The 21849-nt window shown below is 46.9% G+C and overlaps 1 protein-coding gene across 2 annotated transcripts in view; it reads right to left on the reverse strand.

The window, feature by feature from the left end:
- Nucleotides 1–2870: 2870 nt before the first annotated feature.
- Nucleotides 2871–21849, reverse strand: part of LOC115456751 (rho guanine nucleotide exchange factor 19-like) — a 63516-nt gene continuing 44537 nt past the window's right edge. The window contains exons 11-16 of one of the 2 annotated variants that reach the window (XM_030186022.1): nt 19204–19293; nt 13268–13431; nt 12233–12391; nt 9495–9574; nt 8909–9013; nt 2871–5389 (exon numbers count right to left, since the gene is read on the reverse strand). In XM_030186022.1, coding sequence (XP_030041882.1) covers nt 5232–5389; nt 8909–9013; nt 9495–9574; nt 12233–12391; nt 13268–13431; nt 19204–19293 — 756 coding nt within the window. In that variant the 3' untranslated portion in view covers nt 2871–5231. Of the gene's footprint in view, nt 5390–8870; nt 9014–9494; nt 9575–12232; nt 12392–13267; nt 13432–19203; nt 19294–21849 lie in introns of both variants that reach the window. The other variant, XM_030186023.1, reaches the window with a different exon arrangement.

Genomic DNA, 21849 nt, shown 5'->3' on the forward strand with positions numbered 1-21849 from the left:
ACTTTGAATATTGGGCCCCTGCCTGGCTGGATGTATCCTGAGCAGGGACGTAGCCAGACCTCACCGTGGGAGGGGGCCAGAGCCTGAGGTTGGGGGCACATTTTGAATGTCCCCCCACCGCCATGCCTCACCTTGCCTCCTCGCCCCCCACTGCCTCGCCCCCTCACAAGCAAATACCTTTGCAGGCGGGGGTCCCCAAACCCCGCTAGCCGAAGCCTTCTTCAGCACGGTCTCTGGCACAGCCACGTTCGCTGCCTGCCCCCTGCTCTTCTTTCTTCTTGCTCCTCCTGTGCACGCTGATGCTGAGCATCAGCATGCACAGGAGGAGCAAGGGAGCAGGCAGTGAATGCAGCTGCGCCAGAGACCGCTGCGCGTCAGCGTGCACAAGAGGAGCAAGAAGAAAGAAGAGCAGGGGCAGACAGCGAACACGGCTGCACCAGAAATCACGCTGAAGATGACTTCGGCTGGCGGGGGTTGGGGACCCCCACCAGCCAAACCAGGGGCCCAGACAAAATTTGCAGGGGGCCCATGCCCTCGTGGCCCCCCATAGCTACGCCCCTGGTCCTGAGGACCGGGTTCAGAACCCCTGCTCTAGACCTAGCATTGGCCTTTGATCTTGTGAACCACAACTTGCTGTTATCAGACCTTTTGGCCTAGTTATATCTGGTACAGTCCTGAACTGGTTTATTTATACTGTGAATGTAGACTTTCTAGCTACGTAGCTAATCTTTGAAAATTGCTTACGGTGTAGAGGGGCTCAGGGGTACAGAACTGCCTTCACATCTTGCTCCTACTTTGTACGCCAAACACCACATGTTGATACAAAAATCAGATCCATAGTGTAGTTCCCTGTGCTACCTGTAAACTCCGTGTGAAATAGGCGCAGTTTTCACCCAGGAAATCTAGCTGGTGAACCCTTCAGTTTCCAAAATAAATACATGTAGCTCCAGAGCAGAAGAGACAGACCACCTTCACCTTTCCCAGAACTACCCAGCTCCAGGAGGAAGAGTTTAGGCCAGTCCTGGATTTCTGACAACCTTCTCAGATGTATTATGGGACCTGTAGTACTGATAACAGAATCAGGACCACAAATCCCACACTGCCTTGGGATGTAGGTTTAAAACTAGGCCAGGCCAAACGGTCTCCTTCCTGCCACCAAGTCATTGAGGCAGCCTTGAAGTAACTGTTCATTGGAATAATTCAGGGGGGGGGGGGGGGGGTTGGACAACCACAGTCAGCGAAGGTCACAACCCAGATTTTCACAATGACTGTGCACGAGATCTATTTGCATCCAATGGAAGCAGAACACACAACTCAATCTCATGCATATTCATAGTGAGATCCTGAAAACCTGACTGGCTGGGGTGCTTCAAAGATCAGGTTTGGGAATCACTGGAGCTAAGAATAATACTAAAGTTCAGTACTACTTTTCTTCAGACACCTTGGCAGGGACAGGCTGATCCAGTCCTGCTTTTCTTCCTCTCTGCTTCTGGTCTGAAGTTCTGTTTATATGAAAAGCTTTAATTAAAATCTTTATTTTTTATTTAACACCTGTTCAGTGGTAGCTCAGGGCAAGTAATATTCCGGTACGGGGGGGGGGGGGGGGGGGTCTTTCTTTGTCATTGAAGGGCTTATATCTTAAATTTGTACCTGAGGCGGAGGGAGAGCGAGGTGACTTATAAAACTACTTATCATTTCTAGAGTAGTGCTTGATGTACACAAACACCTAAGACATTGCCGACCAGGAATGCAGTGCTTGGAAATCTCTCTCACAGTCCAATACGTGTTGCAAAATCAATTTAAGAACCATTAACTTAAGAATGAAAGTATGAGCTTTTTTAATATTTGAACTCAAAGTTTGAAATAAGCAGTGGAAATCTAGCTCATGCATATTCATTGTGGATATCCTGACTACCTGACTGGCCTGGTGATCCCTGAGGACTGGGTTGAAAACCATTAACCCAGTAGTTCCCAAACCTTATCCTGGAGGCACCCCAACCAGTCAGGTTTTCAGGATATCCACAATGAATATTCATCAGAGAGATTTCATTGCAGTGGAGACAGTGCCTACAAATCTCTCTCATGAATATTCATTTTTGTTTCCACCTCCTCCATTGGGAGATTGTGTTGGGTCTAGTGCAGAGCAGGGGCGTATCTGCGTGGGGCCACAGGGGCCTGGGCCCCCGCAGATTTCGCCCTGCACCCCCCTACCATCGACCCTCTCCACCTCCCCCTCCCTCCCGCATGCCCACCCGCCCCAACCCGTCACCGATCGTTGCTGGTGGGGGACCCCAAGCCCCCGCCAGCCGAAGTCCTCTCTTCCGTGCAGGATGCAAGTTGCAACGCTTCCTGTTCTTCTGAGTCTGACGTCCTGCACGTACAACGTGCAGGACGTCAGACTCAGAATTTGGAACTCAGTCTGACATCCTGCGCGTTGTACGTGCAGGACGTCAGACTCAGAAGAACAGGAAGCATTGCAACTTGCAGCCTGCATGGAAGAGAGAACCTTGGCTGGCGGGGGGTTGGGGTCCCCCGCCAGCAAAGGTAAGTGACAGCAGCGGGGGAGGGTTGGTGGTGGCGGGAGGGGGTGGAGAGTGTCATTGGTGGCGAGGGGAGGGTCTGGCAGTGGCGGGGGTGTCCGGAAATGGCGGGGGGATTGGTGGCGCCGGGGGGGGGCTAAAATGTGCTCCCTCCCTCTGGCTCTGGCCCCCCCCCTACCGCCAGAGTCCAGATACGCCCCTGGTGCAGAGGTTCCCAAACCTGGTCCTGGAGGCACATCAGCAAGTCAGGGTTTCAGGATATGCACAATGAATATTGATGAGAGAGATTTGCATACACTGCCTCTACTGCATGCAAATCTCTCTCATGAATAATTGTGGAGAACCTGAAAACCTGACTGGCTGGGGTGCCTCCAGGACCAGGTTTGGGAATGACTGGTCTAGTGGAAGGTTACCAACAAGTGTCCTTTTCCAGTTCTGGTTAAATCAAACTAAATGGGGGCTGTACTGGATGATAGGATGTGGGTTCCGAATGAAAAAATACAAATGCATCCAATGAAATAATGCAAGGAGAAACGCAGCCTTCAAGAATCCACAGGCCGACAGGTCTCCCCTCTCTTCACCCCCTTACTTTTCCAACAGGCCGCTTCTCTGGCGCTAAAGCCAACAGTGCAGATCTCAAACAGCTGGAACAACACCGAAAAATAGCCCTCCACCACTCAGACGAAATGACATGCGCACTGTAAAAGCGAAAGGAAGAGGAAGGAACAGTGCTTGGAGCACGTGCAGAAGAGTTTCACGGTAAGCTCAGCTCTTGTGTGTTTTATAGTTGGGATTGCCTGGCGCATGTGCACATTGTCACCGCTATCCTGCACCTTCAAATGTAAGTTTTTCTTTTTTTTTTCTTAGAAAACAGGTGTCAGGTTTCCAGATACTCGTGTAATTTCTCAGTACCACTACTTACAGGCTTGCACGGCTTTCTTCTGCTTCTAAAGAGATCAAAACTAGCAGATTTTAAACTGGAAATCAAAAGAAATCCTCTCTTCAAACCTTCCAGTGCAAGCTCTGAGCTTGTGCTATTTTTCCAGCGGTAAGAGCAGACTTTGCTCTCTGAGCAGTGGGAAGACAGAGCAAATGACTTCAAGCCCTTCTGCACAGATTTATATGCCTGCTATTCCCATGGTAATCAGCCTTCCCACTGGTGCTAGGTTTTGAAAATCAACTGGCAAGAGTGTGAGGACAGGGTGACCACACCTGCTGAGCAGTTCTCCAAAAACTTCCCCCTGAACATATCTTGAACGTGTTTCTAATAACTTTCTCATCTGAAACGTAGCCTTGATCTGGCTCTTGAAGCCTTTGCACACTGAAAAGGAATTTGGTTCCCGTTTTATCATAATTTATTTGCAGAAATGTCTCGCCAGGTTTCTTAGGGGCTGCCAGGCCCGAACAGCTGTACCTTTGCCCTAACAGGCGATCAATGTGTCAATCAGCCCCTGCTCCAAATGGTCAAGGGCGACTGTATTTCTCTTTTTAGAGATGTTACCTGCAGCTATCAGAGAAATATTTCCCAACAACTTGCAGCCCTGGCTGAGGAAGCTGAAATGAAAGATTAAAGACTCAGAGACAACAATTCAGAAGAAAGAAGAAGTGGACAAGATTGGGCCTAATATTCAAAGGCCGTATTGCTTCTGTGACTTACTTACGCTTTTAACTTTCTCTTTGAATATTTATTAGGGATCAGAAAGTAAATTTATTCTCAACATTTCACAAAACTTCTAAATTTAAGAGCACAAAATGTGGATGGCACCAGGGACAAAAAGTTAGGAGCTTTAGCACCGATTTTCAGCACTAGGCCCGTAATTTAAGGAACATGAATGACAGGCTGCTGGCTATTCAAAGTGATTGAATGGGACAGGAGAAACTCTTACCCAGTTAAATCCCTAGTCTGAGGGTACCCCCGCTATTGAGTGGCACTTAAAACAGTTTGCGTCACTGAAATATCACTACTAAACTCAAAGCCGGCTACTTTGCAGGTGATTAGGTGATCGGGGGGGGGGGGGGGGTAGAGACGGTATTTATGTGGTAAAGGACAGAGATTCAGCACTTAACCAGCTAAGTTAAGCGGCTAAATCAGACCACATAAAAACAGAGTCCTATCTTTATGTAACATCGCTTTGGCAGTAAACTGCTGAATATCGCATTTAACCAGGTAAGAGAGAGCCAGACGCTTAAACCCAGACATTCAATGGCCGTGACCACAGGATCCAGGGATAACAGTGGCTGTGGCTAAAAAAATATCCACCACCAATCGGCTGAATATCTACCCAGTGCCCTTTAAGTTCCTAAATTAAAAGGTGACGTTTCAGCTCCTCAGTTTGACTGAAAATAGCTCATAAATTTAGGAGCTCAGCTTTTTCTTTTTTAAGTCCAGGCCCATTGTTTTACAAACCCTCCACTAACCATTTAATGTACAGTTTGTTTAATGCCCTTTTTGTATGTTCCATGTTGGTCTCCTCTGGAACTGGATCCCATTGCAGAGTTCATACTGGAACCATCATCAGCATTGAATGCCCCCTCACCCCTGGGATCGCAGTACACAAGCCCTTCTCAGCTTAAACACCCAGAGTCAATTGCCTGAGTTTAGGGCTCTCTATTCTACCCTACAATGAAGACATGTTGTGCCCTGTAATAAGGTGTCCGTTTGGTGATGTCAGCAGGGCCCCGCTGACCCCCTCATACACACTCCTCCTCCAGTTTCTGTGTGGCGTGTTTGATGCGGTTGTTCTCTCGCAGGTTACGGAGGCGGGCAGTCTTGCTGGTTATTTCCTCCACGTGAGTCTTGGGGATCCAGCCTCTCTCTCCATCCGAAAGACGTATGCCTTCAATCCACCCTATGCAAGAAAGACAAATGTGTTAATATCCATGGCTACACCTACCGCCCCCGAACAGCCAGAAGTGGGGGTCGTGACATCCAGACTGCTTGCTGGGATGGAACTAGCAGGGAAGGGCCCAACACAGGCCTATGGACGAAGCATACTCTCCCTTTTTAAATTATACCACTGGAATTACATGCAACAAAAATCCACGGAAGGTGGAAAGTGTAGGAATATGTGAAAGACAAGTGCTGCATGCATTAACTGTCAACAATTCTATGAGCTATGATGTCATAGGATATAGTGTAATGTCTTGTGGGTGTGTCTGAGTCACTCTAGTTGCTCTGAGAGTGAGTAAGTCTTTGTCAGCATAAGATGGTGTTAGCAATCTCTCTTCAAGCTGTATGATAACCAACTGACAGAATTTTGTATTCAGTAGTTTTACCATGTCTACTGCAAGTATGATGTAAATAGTTATCTGAAGAAACTAAGTAAACATCATTTTTGTTTGGAAGTTAAAGAAGAGAGAGTAATTGAATCTTTTATTCAAGAGTCTGTGTGAGAGAGAGAGAGAGAGAGAAGTTAAAAAAAACAAAAAAAACAATGGGAGTTAACACTTCTAAAGCTCTGCTGCGTATGGGATAAATCTGCTGAAGTAAAAGTCTATTTTTTCATTTCTCCCCATCAGAAAGAACACTGGTATCGCACGGAGAAACACAGGAAAAAAGCAAGGAGGGGGAACGGAGGCAGGCTCTTCAAAACAGGCCTTAGACAGTAGACGTAAATCAATAACCTTTAATGGAGGACGACTCAACAAGGTACCATGAGTCGGAACACACAGTTCCTTCCTCAGGAATCTTGTTAATGCAAAAAGGTCCAAGAAAACAGCAAGGCACATGATCCGCAAACTCCAAGATGGAAAACAACAGAGCAGATCGGTGGCAAATCAAAATGAACTTTATTAATAAAATAATATCTAGAGTAAAAAGCCCTTTTTTTTTTTTAACTCTAGATATATTATTTTATTAATAAAGTTCATTTTGATTTTCCACTGATCTGCTCTGTTGTTTTTCATATGAAGAATGTAAATCCTCAGGTAGTGAATTATAAAAGTGAATGGTCTTAAGAAAGACCTTTGTGGTGAAGGAGAGTCGTGCCGCTTCTAAATGTCGCTAAACAGCAGTCTTAAGACCATTCACTCTTATAGTTCACTACCTCAGAATTTACATTTTCAGATACAGATAACAAGACTCCTGAGGAAGGAACCGTCTGTTCCAACACATGCTACCTTGTTTAGATATAAATCAATAACCTTTAATGGAGGATGACTCGTGTCTCTGGCCTGTTTAGAAGAGCTTGACTCCATTCCCACTCCTTGCTTTTTTACTGGAATTACATGCAGACATTTATGCCTGCTCTAAGGTAGGAGTTCACAAACTGGTCCCTGGGGAATCCCAGCCAGTCAGCTTTTCAGGATAATCACAATGAATACGCCCGAGATGGATCTGCATACCAAGGAGGAAGTGTAAGCACATCAATCTCATGAATATTCATTGTGGATATCCTGAAAAGCTGACCGCTAGGATTGCCCTAGGTTAGGTTTGGGAAGGACAGATCTAAGGTGCGCACTAAGATGTGCTCCCAGGACAAGGACCGGATCAAGGACGGACAAAGCAACAATTAGAACCAGTGTACAAAAGTGAGCACCGGAGAGGCACCTTACTGGTACCACACAGTAGCGTTTCTAGGGGGGCTGGCACCCGGGGCAGATCGCCGATGCGCCCCGCCCCGCCCCCCCGGGTGCAGCACCCCCCCGATGCAGCGCGGACCCCCCCCCCGGCGAAAGAACCCCCCTGCCGGGTGCATGCCGCTGGGGGGGTGCCGAGCGTGCCTGTCCTCCGTTGTTCCATGATTCTTCTCTGCCCCGGAACAGGAAGTAACCTGTTCCGGGGCAGAGAAGAAGCATGGAACAATGGAGGACAGGTGTGCATGGCACCCCCCCAGCGGCGTGCACCCGGGGCGGACCGCACCCACCGCCCCCCCCTAGGAACGCCACTGGTACCACAGCCTCCCCCCCCCCAGGGCCGCCAAGAGACTGGGCCGGGCCCGGGGCCCCGCCCTGAGGTCATCACCGCCACCCCCTCCAGGTCGCCACAGTCCCCACCCGCCCCCCTCCGTCTGCCACAGGGCCGGGCCCCCTGCATTGAAATCATCACAGCGCCTCTCACCTGTCACTTCGCTCCGTGACTGAAAGCGCAGCAGCAGCAGATCGGATTCGCCTCCCTTTGGGCCTTCCTTCCCGGTGTCCCGCCCTCATCTGATCTAACTTCCGTGAGGGCGGGACACAGGGAGGGAAGGCCCGAAGGGAGGCGAATCCGATCTGCTGCTGCTGCGCTTTCAGTCACAGAAGTGACAGATGAGGCCTCTAATGATTTCAATGTGGGGGGGGGGGCCCCCTTGGAGGCCTGGGCCCGGGGAATTTTGTCCCCCCTGCCCCCCCCCAAGACGGTTTCCTGCCTGCCAGCTGACTTCCTTCCTGTTCTATTTCATTTTAGTTCTTAACACCTTCCTGGAATACCTCCTGCCTGTGCCAGACTTATGTGTATCGTGAAACTAAGCTGTATTATTCAATTGGGAGGTAAATTATTACATGCCTACTATTGTTTATGTTGTTTTTGTATTTATTAACAAAAAATTGGATAATGATTATTTTATATTGTAATTTTCATTATTGGCCTTTTACTAAAGCTCAGCACATGCCTACGGACATTAACGCTGCTCAATGCTAAGTAATCATGGGCCATGTGGCACTTAACGCGCTAAAGCTTTTAATTGTTTTTAGTGAAGTGTCAGACCCTAAGCTGTAGCTTGTCTTGCTTACGTATAAATCTGGCCCTACCTCACAGTAGGACTTCACAAGTCATTCATAGTTCATGTACTGTTCGCAGACTGCCTACAGCTTAGTCAAATCCTGGGATGACGACAGGGAACAGGTCTCACTCCATGTAGCTATTCCATTCTGCTAAGCCCCTCTTTCTCAGGGTTGTTTATTTATTTGTTGCATTTGTATCCCACATTTTCCCACCTCTTTGCAGGCTCAATGTGGCTTACATAGTACCGTAAACGGTGTTAACCGATTCCGGTGTGAACAATATCAAGGTGATATTATGGTAGAATGAGGTACATGTATGGTAAAGACGATTGGGGAGAACTTGGAGAGGGAGAGTTAGGATAAGTCCATTACAGTCTTTGGTTACATTGTGTTGCAAATGTCCAGGTTTTTTATGTTGGGTCAGTGGGGTATGCCCTTCTGAACAGATCTGTTTTTAGTGCTTTCCGGAAGTTCAAGTGGTCAAGTGTAGTTTTTACTGCTTTTGGTAGTGCGTCCCACAGTTGTGCGCCTCATTACATTATCAGCCTCCATGGACCAACAGCATCAACAAGATCAGATCAGCCTACAGTAACTAGAAAAAGTACCGATTTCAAGATAACCACCCACATTTCTGTCAGCAGAGGGTCAGCCACCACATTCCTCACCATCACTGGTCTTGGTCTTGAGTCGCAGGATGTCGGCCTTCTCCAAGGATAACTCATCGTGCTCCTGAGCTTTATATGCTTTGATGCACTGAACCTGCAATATGTCTAACAGAAAAGAAGGATCATTGCCATCAGCTGATTTGTTCTCACACTCAGAATCACTATCGCCTATCGCTCAAAGCCAATTACAAGAGTAGAGTCAACAGCCAACGTCAGACAGTATGAGCAGGGTTCTACACCGTTTAGATCAATGCAAATCCTTGGAACAGTGGCATCCTGGCTTTGAGTGCATGTCCACACAATAGAAGCAAAGCCCTGCTTAAAGCCCACCTCTTCAATGTCGCCTTCGGCACCTAACCTCTACACCTCTACCCAGGAAATCTAGACTGCCCAACTTGACATTTCGTTCTTTAGATTGTAAGCTCCTTTGAGCAGGGACCGTCCTTCTTTGTTTATTTTGTACAGCGCTGCGTAACCCTAGTAGCGCTCTAGAAATGTTAAGTAGTAGTAGTAGAAGCAAAGAATATGTCATATCAAGCTGGCGAGGGGGCAGGTGCTTTTTGTTGCTAGAAAGGAGGTGTCTTACCTTCATTCTCCACTAGGTGCTGTGCGTCCAGTTGTGGACTGGAAGGAATCATGGCGGAGATCCAGCGCTGCTTCTCACTTCTAATGGGACAAAAGGAGAGACTGAGAAGGGTGTGTGGGTGTGGGAGAAAGAGATAAGAGGCAAAGGGAGGGGGAGTGACAGATAAGGAGAGCTGCAGACAGGCCAAGAAAGCAAGAGAGGGAGCAATTTTGTACACCCCTTGCAGCCACTAACCACACAGTTCATCCCCATTTTTTCACAGCCTCCCCACAGTTCAATCCACCTTCCCTCCTTCACAGTTCTTCCTGCCCTTCCTTCCTTCTCTCACTCATCTATTCACCTTTCAACTTACTGCATTCACTTCCTTCCTCTTCCTCTTACAGGCTGATGATCAGTTCCCCACACTGTTCCGAATAGCGTGGGGGAAAAATACCACCGAAACAGTGCAAGAACTAACTCCCCAATGATCAGCGCTAATAACATGCAGATTTATTCACGTTATTATGGATTAAGAACTGGTTGAAAGATAGGAAGCAGAGAGTAGGATTGCGTGGCCAGTATTCTCAGTGGAGGAGGGTAGTTAGTGGGGTCCCGCAGGGGTCTGTGCTGGGTCCGTTGCTTTTTAATGTATTTATAAATGACCTAGAGATGGGAATAACTAGTGAGGTAATTAAATTCGCCGATGACACAAAATTATTCAGGGTCGTCAAGTCGCAGGAGGAATGTGAACGATTACAGGAGGACCTTGCGAGACTGGGAGAATGGGCGTGCAAGTGGCAGATGAAGTTCAATGTTGACAAGTGCAAAGTGATGCATGTGGGTAAGAGGAACCCGAATTATAGCTACGTCTTGCAAGGTTCCGCGTTAGGAGTTACGGATCAAGAAAGGGATCTGGGTGTCGTCGTCGATGATACGCTGAAACCTTCTGCTCAGTGTGCTGCTGCGGCTAGGAAAGCGAATAGAATGTTGGGTGTTATTAGGAAGGGTATGGAGTCCAGGTGTGCGGATGTTATAATGCCGTTGTATCGCTCCATGGTGCGACCGCACCTGGAGTATTGTGTTCAGTACTGGTCTCCGTATCTCAAAAAAGATATAGTAGAATTGGAAAAGGTACAGCGAAGGGCGACGAAAATGATAGTGGGGATGGGACGACTTTCCTATGAAGAGAGGCTGAGAAGGCTAGGGCTTTTCAGCTTGGAGAAGAGACGGCTGAGGGGAGATATGATAGAAGTGTATAAAATAATGAGTGGAATGGATCGGGTGGATGTGAAGCGACTGTTCACGCTATCCAAAAATACTAGGACTAGAGGGCATGAGTTGAAGCTACAGTGTGGTAAAATTAAAACGAATCGGAGAAAATGTTTCTTCACCCAACGTGTAATTAGACTCTGGAATTCGTTGCCGGAGAACGTGGTACGGGCGGTTAGCTTGACGGAGTTTAAAAAGGGGTTAGATAGATTCCTAAAGGACAAGTCCATAGACCGCTATTAAATGGACTTGGAAAAATTCCGCATTTTTAGGTATAACTTGTCTAGAATGTTTTTACGTTTGGGGAGCGTGCCAGGTGCCCTTGACCTGGATTGGCCACTGTCGGTGACAGGATGACTGGGCTAGATGGACCTTTGGTCTTTCCCAGTATGGCACTACTTATGTACTTATGTACACAATCCTTCCACAGAAGAGGTTTGACAAGTCTGGGCGATCAAAACAAAAGAAACAAAGAAGAAAAAAAAAGCCTGGATCTGTCAAACCTAAGCACCAAACACAAGGGCCCCTCCCCCGAAACAATTTTTTAAAAACCCCTGGGGGCCTGTGGGTCCCCTAGTAGTCCTTCCCCCCCCCCCCCCCCTACACACACACAGGCTAGCCTGGTGGTCTAGTGCCCCACAAACCCCCTTATACATGGAAAAGGAAAGGAGGAAGTAGCGCTCTCTCCATCCTTCCGCGAGTGCCACCTCAAAATGGTAGCATGATGCACTAGGCGGAGCTTCACTACCATTTTGAGGTGGTGCTCATGGGAGGGAGTGCTACTCCCTTCCTCTCTTTTCCAGGTATGAGGGGGTTTGTGGGGGGGGGGGGGGTCTGGGGAGGCACTAGACCATCAGGCTAGCATGTGAGTGGTAGGGCTAGTAGGAGTCCCACTGGACTATGAAGGGTTATTAGGGATTTTTTTAATTGTTGGGGGGACTTTTGCAGGTGACGGATAGGGGTGTCTGGTGTCCACTGGACCTCCAGGTTCTTGTTTTTTCTTTTTTTTTTGGGGGGGGGGGCCTGTAAGCATGCAAATGCATGCTGGACAGGGTCTCTCCATTCCTCTCCAATACCCTGGGAAACCCTAATACCAGCCCTGAGCTGGCATACGATTTGCCACGGGAGCAGCACCCTTGGCGTGCTGCCCACTGAGCATTGGAGAGGAATGTTAATGGCCCTGTTTAGCATGTATTTGCATGCTATTAGCATTTAGAACCAGCAAGCTCGTTGTTACATGCGCTCGCCGGCTCTGATCTTAGGGCGCTGGCAAATGCGGGTTCTAGTTTGGCACGGATGGCCGCTAGCACCCAAGTTTGCCTTTGATCATCAGGGCCTGCCTCGGTTCTGCACCTTCCCCTCCCTACTCACTTATTCCTCCTAATTAGGCATGTTCCGCCCTCTTCCTCCCACAAGCCACTTGCTCCATCTGTGTCCTACATCACCCTGTCCCCCCCCCCCCCCCCCTCCCCACACACACACACACTTACTCCGTTTGTGCCCGGAGGAGGATCTGGTGCTTCAGCTGTTGTTTATCCAGAAGCTGCAAGTGAAAGACATGTCCAGGTACTCCCTGGAGCTTCCAGCTCAGATCCTTCACCCTCAGCTCTGGCATCTTCCCATAAACAAACACAGCAAACTTTCCCATCCTGCAACAGAGTAATAGACAGGGGAAAACGGCAGGGGTAAAGGTGGAGGGAGGGAGACAGAGAAAAACAGTGGAGGTGTGGAGAGAGGGAAAAACGGCGGGTGTAAGGGTGGAGAGAGAGAGGGAAAAACAACAGGGGTAAAGGTGGAGGGAGGGAGAGAGACAGAGAAAAACAGTGGAAGTGTGGAGAGAGGGAAGGAGACAGGGAAAAACAGTGGAGGTAAGAGTGGAGAGAGAGAGGGAAAAACGGCAGGGGTAATGGTGGAGAGAGGAAGGTAAGGAGACAGGGAAAGAAGGATGGAGAAGAGAGGGGAAAAAAGAAGTAGACAAGTGGGTGGGGGGGGGGGGAGGAGGAGGACGTGCGTGTGAAAGATGTAAATGTCCACATATTTACTGAAAAAAAAAACGTATTCCGCTCAATCCAAATGTCCTTGGCGGATAACAGTGTATACATTCATAATATATACTGGTCAGTCAGATAGCAGAGCTAACTTAAGCACACTTGTTCCTTCTTCCCTCTCCCACATGCACTCCTTCCTATCAGAAACCAAATCTATTCCCCCTCCCCCATGCTCACTGCATCCTCCTCTCAGATACCAACGCCCTCCTTCCCTCCCACACTCACTCCTTCCTCTCAGATACCAACTCCATTCTTCCTTCCCTCACACTCGCTCCTTCCTCTGATACCAAATCCATTCACCCTCCCTCACAGATACCAACTCCATCCTTTCCTCCCTCTCCCACACTAACTCCTTCCTCCCGGATACCAACTCCCTCCTTCCCTCCATCTCCCACACCAACTCACTCCTTCCTTTTCTCTCCCACACTCGCTCCTTCCTCCTAGATACCAGTTCCCTCCCTCCTTCCTCATACTTACTCCTTCCTCCTGGATAGCAAAAGGCAGTCATTGAAGAGGTGTAGATACACTGCCTTTGATGACAGCTTGACCTTCGACCCAGAAGTGTTTGTGAGCTGCATGTCCAGTTCTACCAGCTCCCCATGCTTCACAAGCCAGCGTGATTGGGAGATCAGTGGAAATATCTAGAACAAGACCCACAGGGAAAGGAAGGATTAAATGTAAAGAAGTTAGCTACAAACTCATGGGTCTGCCACTGATTACTCTCCTGGCATTACAGTCTATCCAGATTTAGCAGCCCGACTTATATGTTAGACCATCGTGATTCCATAACTCTTCTTTTCAAATTACTATGTTGGCACTCTGCCTATTTCTGCATACAATTTAAATGTGTAAAAACATGTGTACAAGTGTACCACAGTAAAGACCGGCATGGTCCATCTAGTCTGCCCAACAAGGTGGCAACAACCCCTGTGCAGGTTATAGTCATTCATTGCTTAAATACCAGTTGGCAATTATCCCCAGTGATTTCTAGATTACTGGAGCCACACTCCCAGTGGTCCTACAGTTCTCAGAAAGCACTCACAGACCCAACACACAAACCACCAGGCTTCTTTATCAGTCCAGACAAAGAGGCAATAAACTAAATTGTATTGTCTTAAAATAAAACAATGAACAAAAAAAAACTGCAATCAGCAGAACCATAACAGGTAACTGAAATATGGATCAATTATATCATTAACTAGACATTTGTATACTTCCTAAAAAGTACCTGGGGAGTTCAGGGCATTTAATTCACAGAGCCTCAGCAAAGAGATCTGCCTCTCTTTTCTCCCGGGCTAAGACTGAAGCAAAAGCCAGCAACAACTGCTGGGTAATTTCAAACTCCAGGCCAATCAGAGCCCAGTCAACAAGTTTTAGAAATATGCTACTCATATTATGTAGATTCATTTCTTCACTAATAAGCCCTTTTACTAAGCCGCGTAGGCACCTAACGCACGCCCAACGCGCATCAATTTTTAGTTACTGCTGGCTACCATGTGGCCCTTGTGGTAATTTCATTTTTGACGTGCATCTACTACACGCAACAGAAAATATTTTTATTTTCTGGCACGTGGACGATAATCAACATTTTACACGTGTAGACCATTGCCGCCCAGTTACCACGCAAGACCTTACTGCTAGGTCAATAGCTGGTGGTAAGGTCTCAGACCCAAAATGGATGTGCGGCAATTTTCATTTTGCTGCACGTCTATTTTCAGCTAAAATTATTTTAAAAAGGTGTTTTTTTACAGGTACGCTGAAAAATGATTCTGCACGCACCCAAAACACGTCTACCCTACCACAGGCCATTTTTCAGCATGCCTTTGTAAAAGGGCGCCTAAGTGAAAGAGAATGCACTTTTCTATAACAGCTTTAACATAAAACACGCACCACCTGCTGGCCAAACTAGAGAAATGCACTTCAAGGATTTGTTTTTATAAAATTTATCATCATTTTAATTTTACAACCAAGTAAATAACTTGTACAGAAAAAAGTGTAGCTATCCAAATAATATAAAAAGGAAAAAAGATTATCTTACAAAATAGCAACTAGGAAAGCATCTCTCAAGTCCACAAAGCTAGCGAGATGTTACAGAATTCCTTTTCTTAAATTTAGAGCTTATCATAAGAGACCAATCAGACCCCTATGATCCATTTCCCTGCAAGACAAACAGTGAGATGAGAAGGTTCAAAAGAGACATAACTTTACAGATTGGTACCTAACTACACATTTACATGGGTAACGTAAATAAAAAGCACCACGTTTCTCTTGATACATCCGGGAAGATCTGGATTTTAAAGAACATTTTCATCAACCAATTTTTATCTGGTGCAAGAGTAACAGTAACGAGCAAAGTTGAAGGTGTCGCAGTTTCAGTGTCCGAAGAACTCTAAAATATCTGAGACATCCAAAGGTAAAATTATCTTCGTCCAGATTTTTTTTTGTTGACCCTCCACAGATTTTATGCTTGAGAAAACGGAGGAATTTTATCTTCCAGGACTCCAAAAACTTACCTAATGTACCGTTTAAGCATTTCTCTAGGAGTCACAGGAAAGTACATAAGTACATAAGTAGTGCCATACTGGGAAAGACCAAAGGTCCATCTAGCCCAGCATCCTGTCACCGACAGTGGCCAATCCAGGTCAAGGGCACCTGGCACGCTCCCCAAACGTAAAAACATTCCAGACAAGTTATACCTAAAAATGAGGAATTTTTCCAGTCCATTTAATAGCGGTCTATGGACTTGTCCTTTAGGAATCTATCTAACCCCTTTTTAAACTCCGTCAAGCTAACCGCCCGTACCACGTTCTCCGGCAATGAATTCCAGAGTCTAATTACACGTTGGGTGAAGAAAAATTTTCTCCGATTCGTTTTAAATTTACCACACTGTAGCTTCAACTCATGCCCTCTAGTCCTAGTATTTTTGGATAGCGTGAACAGTCGCTTCACATCCACCCGATCCATTCCACTCATTATTTTATACACTTCTATCATATCTCCCCTCAGCCGTCTCTTCTCCAAGCTGAAAAGACCTTGGGAAAGTTTAAAAAGTGCAAATTATTAGCTCTCGCAGTATTTTCAAGTGTTTCTGCCGTCCTACAAAGATCAGTTATATTGTTAATTATAGTTCCCTGTATCTTCTGAATATTTTCCAAATCCTTCTCCTGTTTTCCAACATGTTCCTTTAATTGCTTAACCTCAGAATCAACAGTTTCCAACCTTTCCTCATAAAAAGAAAATCGTTGCTCCAATTTATTTATTTGCTACATTTGTATCCCACATTTTCCCACCTATTCGTAGGCTCAATGTGGCTTACATAGTACCGGAGAGGCCTTTGCAGGCTCCGGTGTGAACAAATATAGGGTGATGTCGTGGTAAGATCAAGTTCATGTTGCACAGCCACATTAGGGAATCGGAGAACGGAAGAGTTGTGTTATGTCCATTACGTACTTTAGTTTTGTTGTGTTGCAGAGATCAGGCATTTATGTTGGATCGGTAGAGTATGCCTTTTTAAACAGTTTTTAGTGTTTTCCGGAAGTTTAGGTGGTTGTTCGTAGTTTTCTAGGCTTTTGGTAATGCGTTCCACAGTTACATAGTAACATAGTAGATGACGGCAGAAAAAGACCTGCACGGTCCATCCAGTCTGCCCAAGAAGATAAATTCCTATGTGCTACTTTTTTATTTGTACTGTCCTCTTCAGTGCACAGACCGTATAAGTCTGGCCAGCCCTATCCCCGCCTCCCAACCACCAGCTCTGGCACAGACCGTATAAGTCTGCCCAGCACTATCCCTGCCACCCACCACCGGCTCTGGCACAGACCGTATAAGTCTGCCCAGCACTATCCCCGCCACCCAACCACCAGCCCCGGCACAGACCATATAAGTCTGCCCAGCACTAGTCCTGCCTCCCAACCACCAGCCCCAGCACAGACCGTATATGTCTGCCCAGCACTAGCCCCGCCTCCCAACCACCAGCTCTGCCACCCATTCTAGGCTAAGCTCCTGAGGATCCCTTCCTTCTGCACAGGATTCCCTTATGTTTATCCCACGCATGTTTGAATTCCGTTACCGTTTTCATCTCCACCACCTCCCGCAGGAGGGCATTCCAAGCATCCATCACCCTCTCCGTGTGCTTATGTAGGAAAACCTGGGGGCACAATTCTTTACCCAAGTTTGAATTAGGGCAACTATCCAACGGTCACCTCAGATAGTTTAATACACGAGAAAGAAGGACATTGTGGAGAAGGTACCAATTCTTGAGCTTTAAACATTATGTCCTGCACACTGTCTGCAGTAATCGGTTCACCCACAACAGATGGAAGTCCTGCTACATCAGGTTGGGAATCCCGAACACCCGGTAATCCCTTGTCCGACATTGGCTGGTTCATAGGCTCACGGCATTGGGACTCCACTGTACTTCCTTACGGTGGAGTCTGTACCACCGACAATGGTGAACGGCTGGTACGCGGTTGTGGGGGAGTAGCTCTAGAGTCATGGCTCAAGGTAACATCTAGCCCAAAGGACGCCACTGGATCTCTACCAGTCGCGGGCGTCTCAAGCAGGCTTCCTCTCGACTGAATCGGAATTCCAGGCCTCACCATAAAAGATTCAATGGAGCTGGGAACCTGTAATGGTGGTCGCAGCAAGGCTCCAGCCACTGGCAATTCAAGGTTTACTAAAAGGCAACTTTACAGGTTTAAAACACACTGTTCTGTCACAGCAAGTAACTTGCCATTCTGCCCATACACTGCCCTGGCACTATGAGGTCATTCTCCATTAGGTGCCTGGAGACCCTTGGTAGAATATTAGTGTAACCCATTATCAGTGCCCCTAACATTTACTTACCTGCACTTATACCAGCCAAAAGAACACGAGAACTTAAGAGGTGCTGTACTGATGTAAGAGGAACGATGAACATAAGTTATGCATGTAAGGGAGAGCCCACCTGTGTGCCATCCTTGCAAATATTCACTACGCATACACAGTCACAGAAGAGAGGGTAAAAACAGCAGAAACAGAAAGAAAGCAACACTGGGCCTTCAGGATAGAGATAACGGTCGTCTTTTAATATGAAAATGACCAGACACAGGCCGTGTTTCGACGTACAAACGCCTGCCTCAGGGGTCACATAACCCCCCGAGGCAGGCGTTTGTATGCCGAAACACGGCCCGTGTCGGGTCATTTTCAGATTAAAAGGACGACCGTTATATCTGTCCTGAAGGCCCAAATATGCATTATGCAACATGTGTGTGTATTTACAGAATAGTACTTCAGTGGAAATTGGCCTGTGTGTGCATATAATATTGTAAACGTTTACACGTGTAATTCACACATAAATCTTAGCGCCTGGATTGTATAATTCCCTCTGTCTGAATAGCGCTGAGGCAATCTGTAAGGATATTCACTGTCCAGACAGTGAGAGGCTTAGCTACCGTTACTCGGAAAAATGGTTTTGAATATCAGCCCAAGTTTACTGAAGGGAAACATCACAAAGCCTGCCTGCAAACAGGAAGGACAAAGGCGGCTCAAAGCGTATGTAATAAAATGCTAAATCTGCACATCCTAAGAGCAGAGGTACATTCAATGATATGGTTCAATAAGTTTCGGCACTGGGATATCCTCCCCAGCACCTACCTTCTGTCTATGCCTCTTCCCCTCTCCTCATGTCCAGTGTCCCCAGTCTCTCTTCCACTAGGCTTCTAGCTGTTAGTGCAGTGGACTTTGATCCTGGGGAACTGGGTTCAATCCCCACTGCAGCTCCTTGTGACTCTGGGCAACTCACTTAACCCTCCGTTGCCCCAGGTACAAATAAGTACCTGTATATACTATGTAAACCGCTTTGAATGTAGTTGTAAAAAAAACACAGAAAGGCAGTATATATCAAGTCCCATTCCATTTCCCTGTCCCTTTTCCCCCTTCCCTCCCCTTGCCTAAATGTAGAAAGATATATTCTACCTTTAGGAAAATTCCCTTACTACCAGAGCTGGTATTTATAAAACCGGAACTTTTCAAAGCTTTAACCAGGTTCGGCTAAATTGTCCTGTCTGAAAACAGACTCCCCCTTGAGCCACCTAAAGAAATATACATGGTTCACATCATGCACACTTTTATCCACGTTACAAAAGGATGTTCTGTGGGGGGGGGGGGGGGGGGAGTTAGGTCAGCGGAGTAAAACGGTAAACGTACATGACATTTTCTAAAGTACATGCAGTATTTTCCACCTTCTCAGATTCCCAACACAAAGGGTGGGTTATCTAAGAAAAAAAGGAAAACGTGTGTGTGCTAGAACTAGTACTAATCATTTCTGTAGCGCTACTAGATGTACACAGCACTGTACACATTATATGCAGGTGCTTTCTCCGTCCCTAGAAGGCTCCCACAGGAACCACAGCAGTCGATTGGGATGTTCTCACCTTACTTTCAAAGTGAATCTTCTTGTTTAGATGGATGAGCTCCTCCGTTCTCTTCATTGATTGCACGCTGGCGTTGCACTCCTTGACAAGCTGCCAGAGAAGAAATGAGATGTGGTACTTAGAAACAGAGAAAATCAAGGCAGATAAAGGCCATTTGGCCTATCCAGTCTGCCCGTCATCGCCATCTACTCTCCCTTCGAGATCCTATGCACTTGTCCAAAGCTCTTTTCATTCAGATACTGTTTTCGTCTCCACCACTTCCACCGGGAGGCCATTCCATGAATTCACCACCCTTTCCGTGAAGACATATTTCCTCAGGTTACTCCTGAATCTGTCCCTTTTCACCTTCATCCTATGCCCCCTCATTCGAGATCTTCCTTTCATTTGAAAGAGAAATGCCTCCTGTGTATTTGTGCCGTGTAGGTATTTGAATGTCTATCATATCTCCCCTCTCCCATCTTTCTTCTAAAGTGTACATATTGAGATCTTTAAGTCTGTCCCCATATGCTTTATGATGTAGACCACTGACCATTTTAGTAGCTGCCCTCTGGACTGACTCCATCCGGTTTAAATTTATTAATTTTGATTTCCCTCGCACCTTTTTCATTAGTAGCTCAAGGTGAGTTATATTCAGGTACACTATCAGGCTTATTTTCGAAAGAGAAGGGCACCCAACTTTCGACACAAATTGGGAGATGGGCGTCCTTCTACCAGGGTTGCCCAAATTGGCATAATCGAAAGCCGATTTTGGGCTTCCTCAACTGCTTTCCGTCGCTGGATGACCAAAGTTCACGGGGGCGTGTCGGAAGCGTAGTGAAGGCCGGATGGGTGTGCCTAACACATGGGCATCCTCGACCGATAATGGAAAAAAAGAAGGGCGTCCCTGACGAGCACTTGGGTGACTTTACTTGGTCCATTTTTTGTTACGACCAAGCCTCAAAAAGGTGCCCAAACTGACCAGATGACCACCAGAGGGAATCGGGGATGACCTCCCCTTACTCCCCCAGTGATCACCAACCCAATCCCACCCTAAAAAAAACAACTTTTTAAATATTTTTTGCTAGCCTCTGTGCCAGCCTCAAATGTCATACCCAGCTCCCTGACAGCAGTATGCAGATCCCTGGAGCAGTTTTAGTGGGTGCAGTGCACTTCAGGCAGGCGGACCCAGGCCCATCCCCCCCCACCTGTTACATTTATGATGGTAAATGTGAGCCCTTCAAAACCCACCAGAAACCCACTGTACCCACATGTAGGTGACCCCCTTCACCCCTTAGGGCTATGGTAGTGGTGTACAGTGGGGTTTTTTTTTGGGGGGGGGGGGTTGGGGGGCTCAGCACACAAGGTAAGGGAGCTATGCACCTGGGAACAATTTCTGAAGTCCACTGCAGTGCCCCCTAGGGTGCCCGGTTGGTGTCCTGGCATGTGAGGGGGAGCAGTGCACTACGAATGCTGGCTCCTCCCATGACCTAATGGCTTGGATTTGGTCGTTTCTGAGATGGGCGTCCTCGGTTTCCATTATCGCCAAAAATCGGGGACGACCATCTCTAAGGTCGACCTAAAGTTCGTGATTTCGGTGTCCCCAACTGTATTATCGAAACAAAAGATGGATGCCCATCTTGTTTCGATAATACAGGTTTCCCCGCTCCTTTGCCAGGACGTCCTGTGAGGACTTCCTCAGGAAAACTTGGGCGTCCCTTTTGATTATGCCCCTCTATTTATATATCTTTTTGAAGGTGGAAGTCTCCAGAATTGTACACAATATTCTAAATGAGGTCTCACCGGAGCCTTATATAGGGTCATAATCACCTCCTTTTTCCTACTGGCCATTCCTCTCCCTATGCACCCAAGCATCCTTCTAGCTTTCGCCGTTGACTTTTCAACCTCTTTGGTTACCTTAAGTTCATCATATATGATCACAGCCAAGTCCCACACCTCTTTCATTCAACAAAAGTGCTCCCTCGAATTTTTGCAGTCCAAATGAGGAGACGGTTAGCAAAGGAAACGCTTATGAGGAAATCAAGTAAAACTTTTAGTATATAAATAAGTGTGTAGTGCTAGAATTCGAGCATTGCGTGTCTGGATTCCTTGATTAGTGAGTAGGAAATGTGATGCTCCCTCAAGAACCTTCACATATTTGCTTCTTGAGCCTTTATTAATTCCTTCTTCATTTCTGTAACCTGTGAAACCACTGAATAAATCTTGCTTGTAACATATACATAGTAGATGACGGCAGCGAAAGACCTGCACGGTCCATCCAGTCTGCCCAACAAAGATAAACTCATATCCGCTACTTTATGTGTATACCTGACCTTGATTTGTATCTGTCATTTTCAGGGCACAGACTATAGAAGTCTTGCCCAGCACTAGCCCCGCCTCCCAACCACTGGTGCTGCCACCCAATCTCCGCTAAGCTTCTGAGGATCCATTCCTTCCAAACAGGACTCCTTTATGTTTATCCCACGCATGTTTGAATTCCGTTACCATTTTCATCTCCACCACCTCCCGCGGGAGGGCATTCCAAGTATCTACCACTCTCTCCGTGAAAAAATACTTCCTGACATTTTTCTTGAGTCTGCCCCCCTTCACTCTCATTTCATGTCCTCTAGTTCTACTGCCTTCCCATTTATTTCAGGTTCACGAACCTAG

The sequence above is a fragment of the Microcaecilia unicolor genome, chromosome 13, assembly GCF_901765095.1.
Source record: "Microcaecilia unicolor chromosome 13, aMicUni1.1, whole genome shotgun sequence".
NCBI lineage: Eukaryota > Metazoa > Chordata > Amphibia > Gymnophiona > Siphonopidae > Microcaecilia > Microcaecilia unicolor.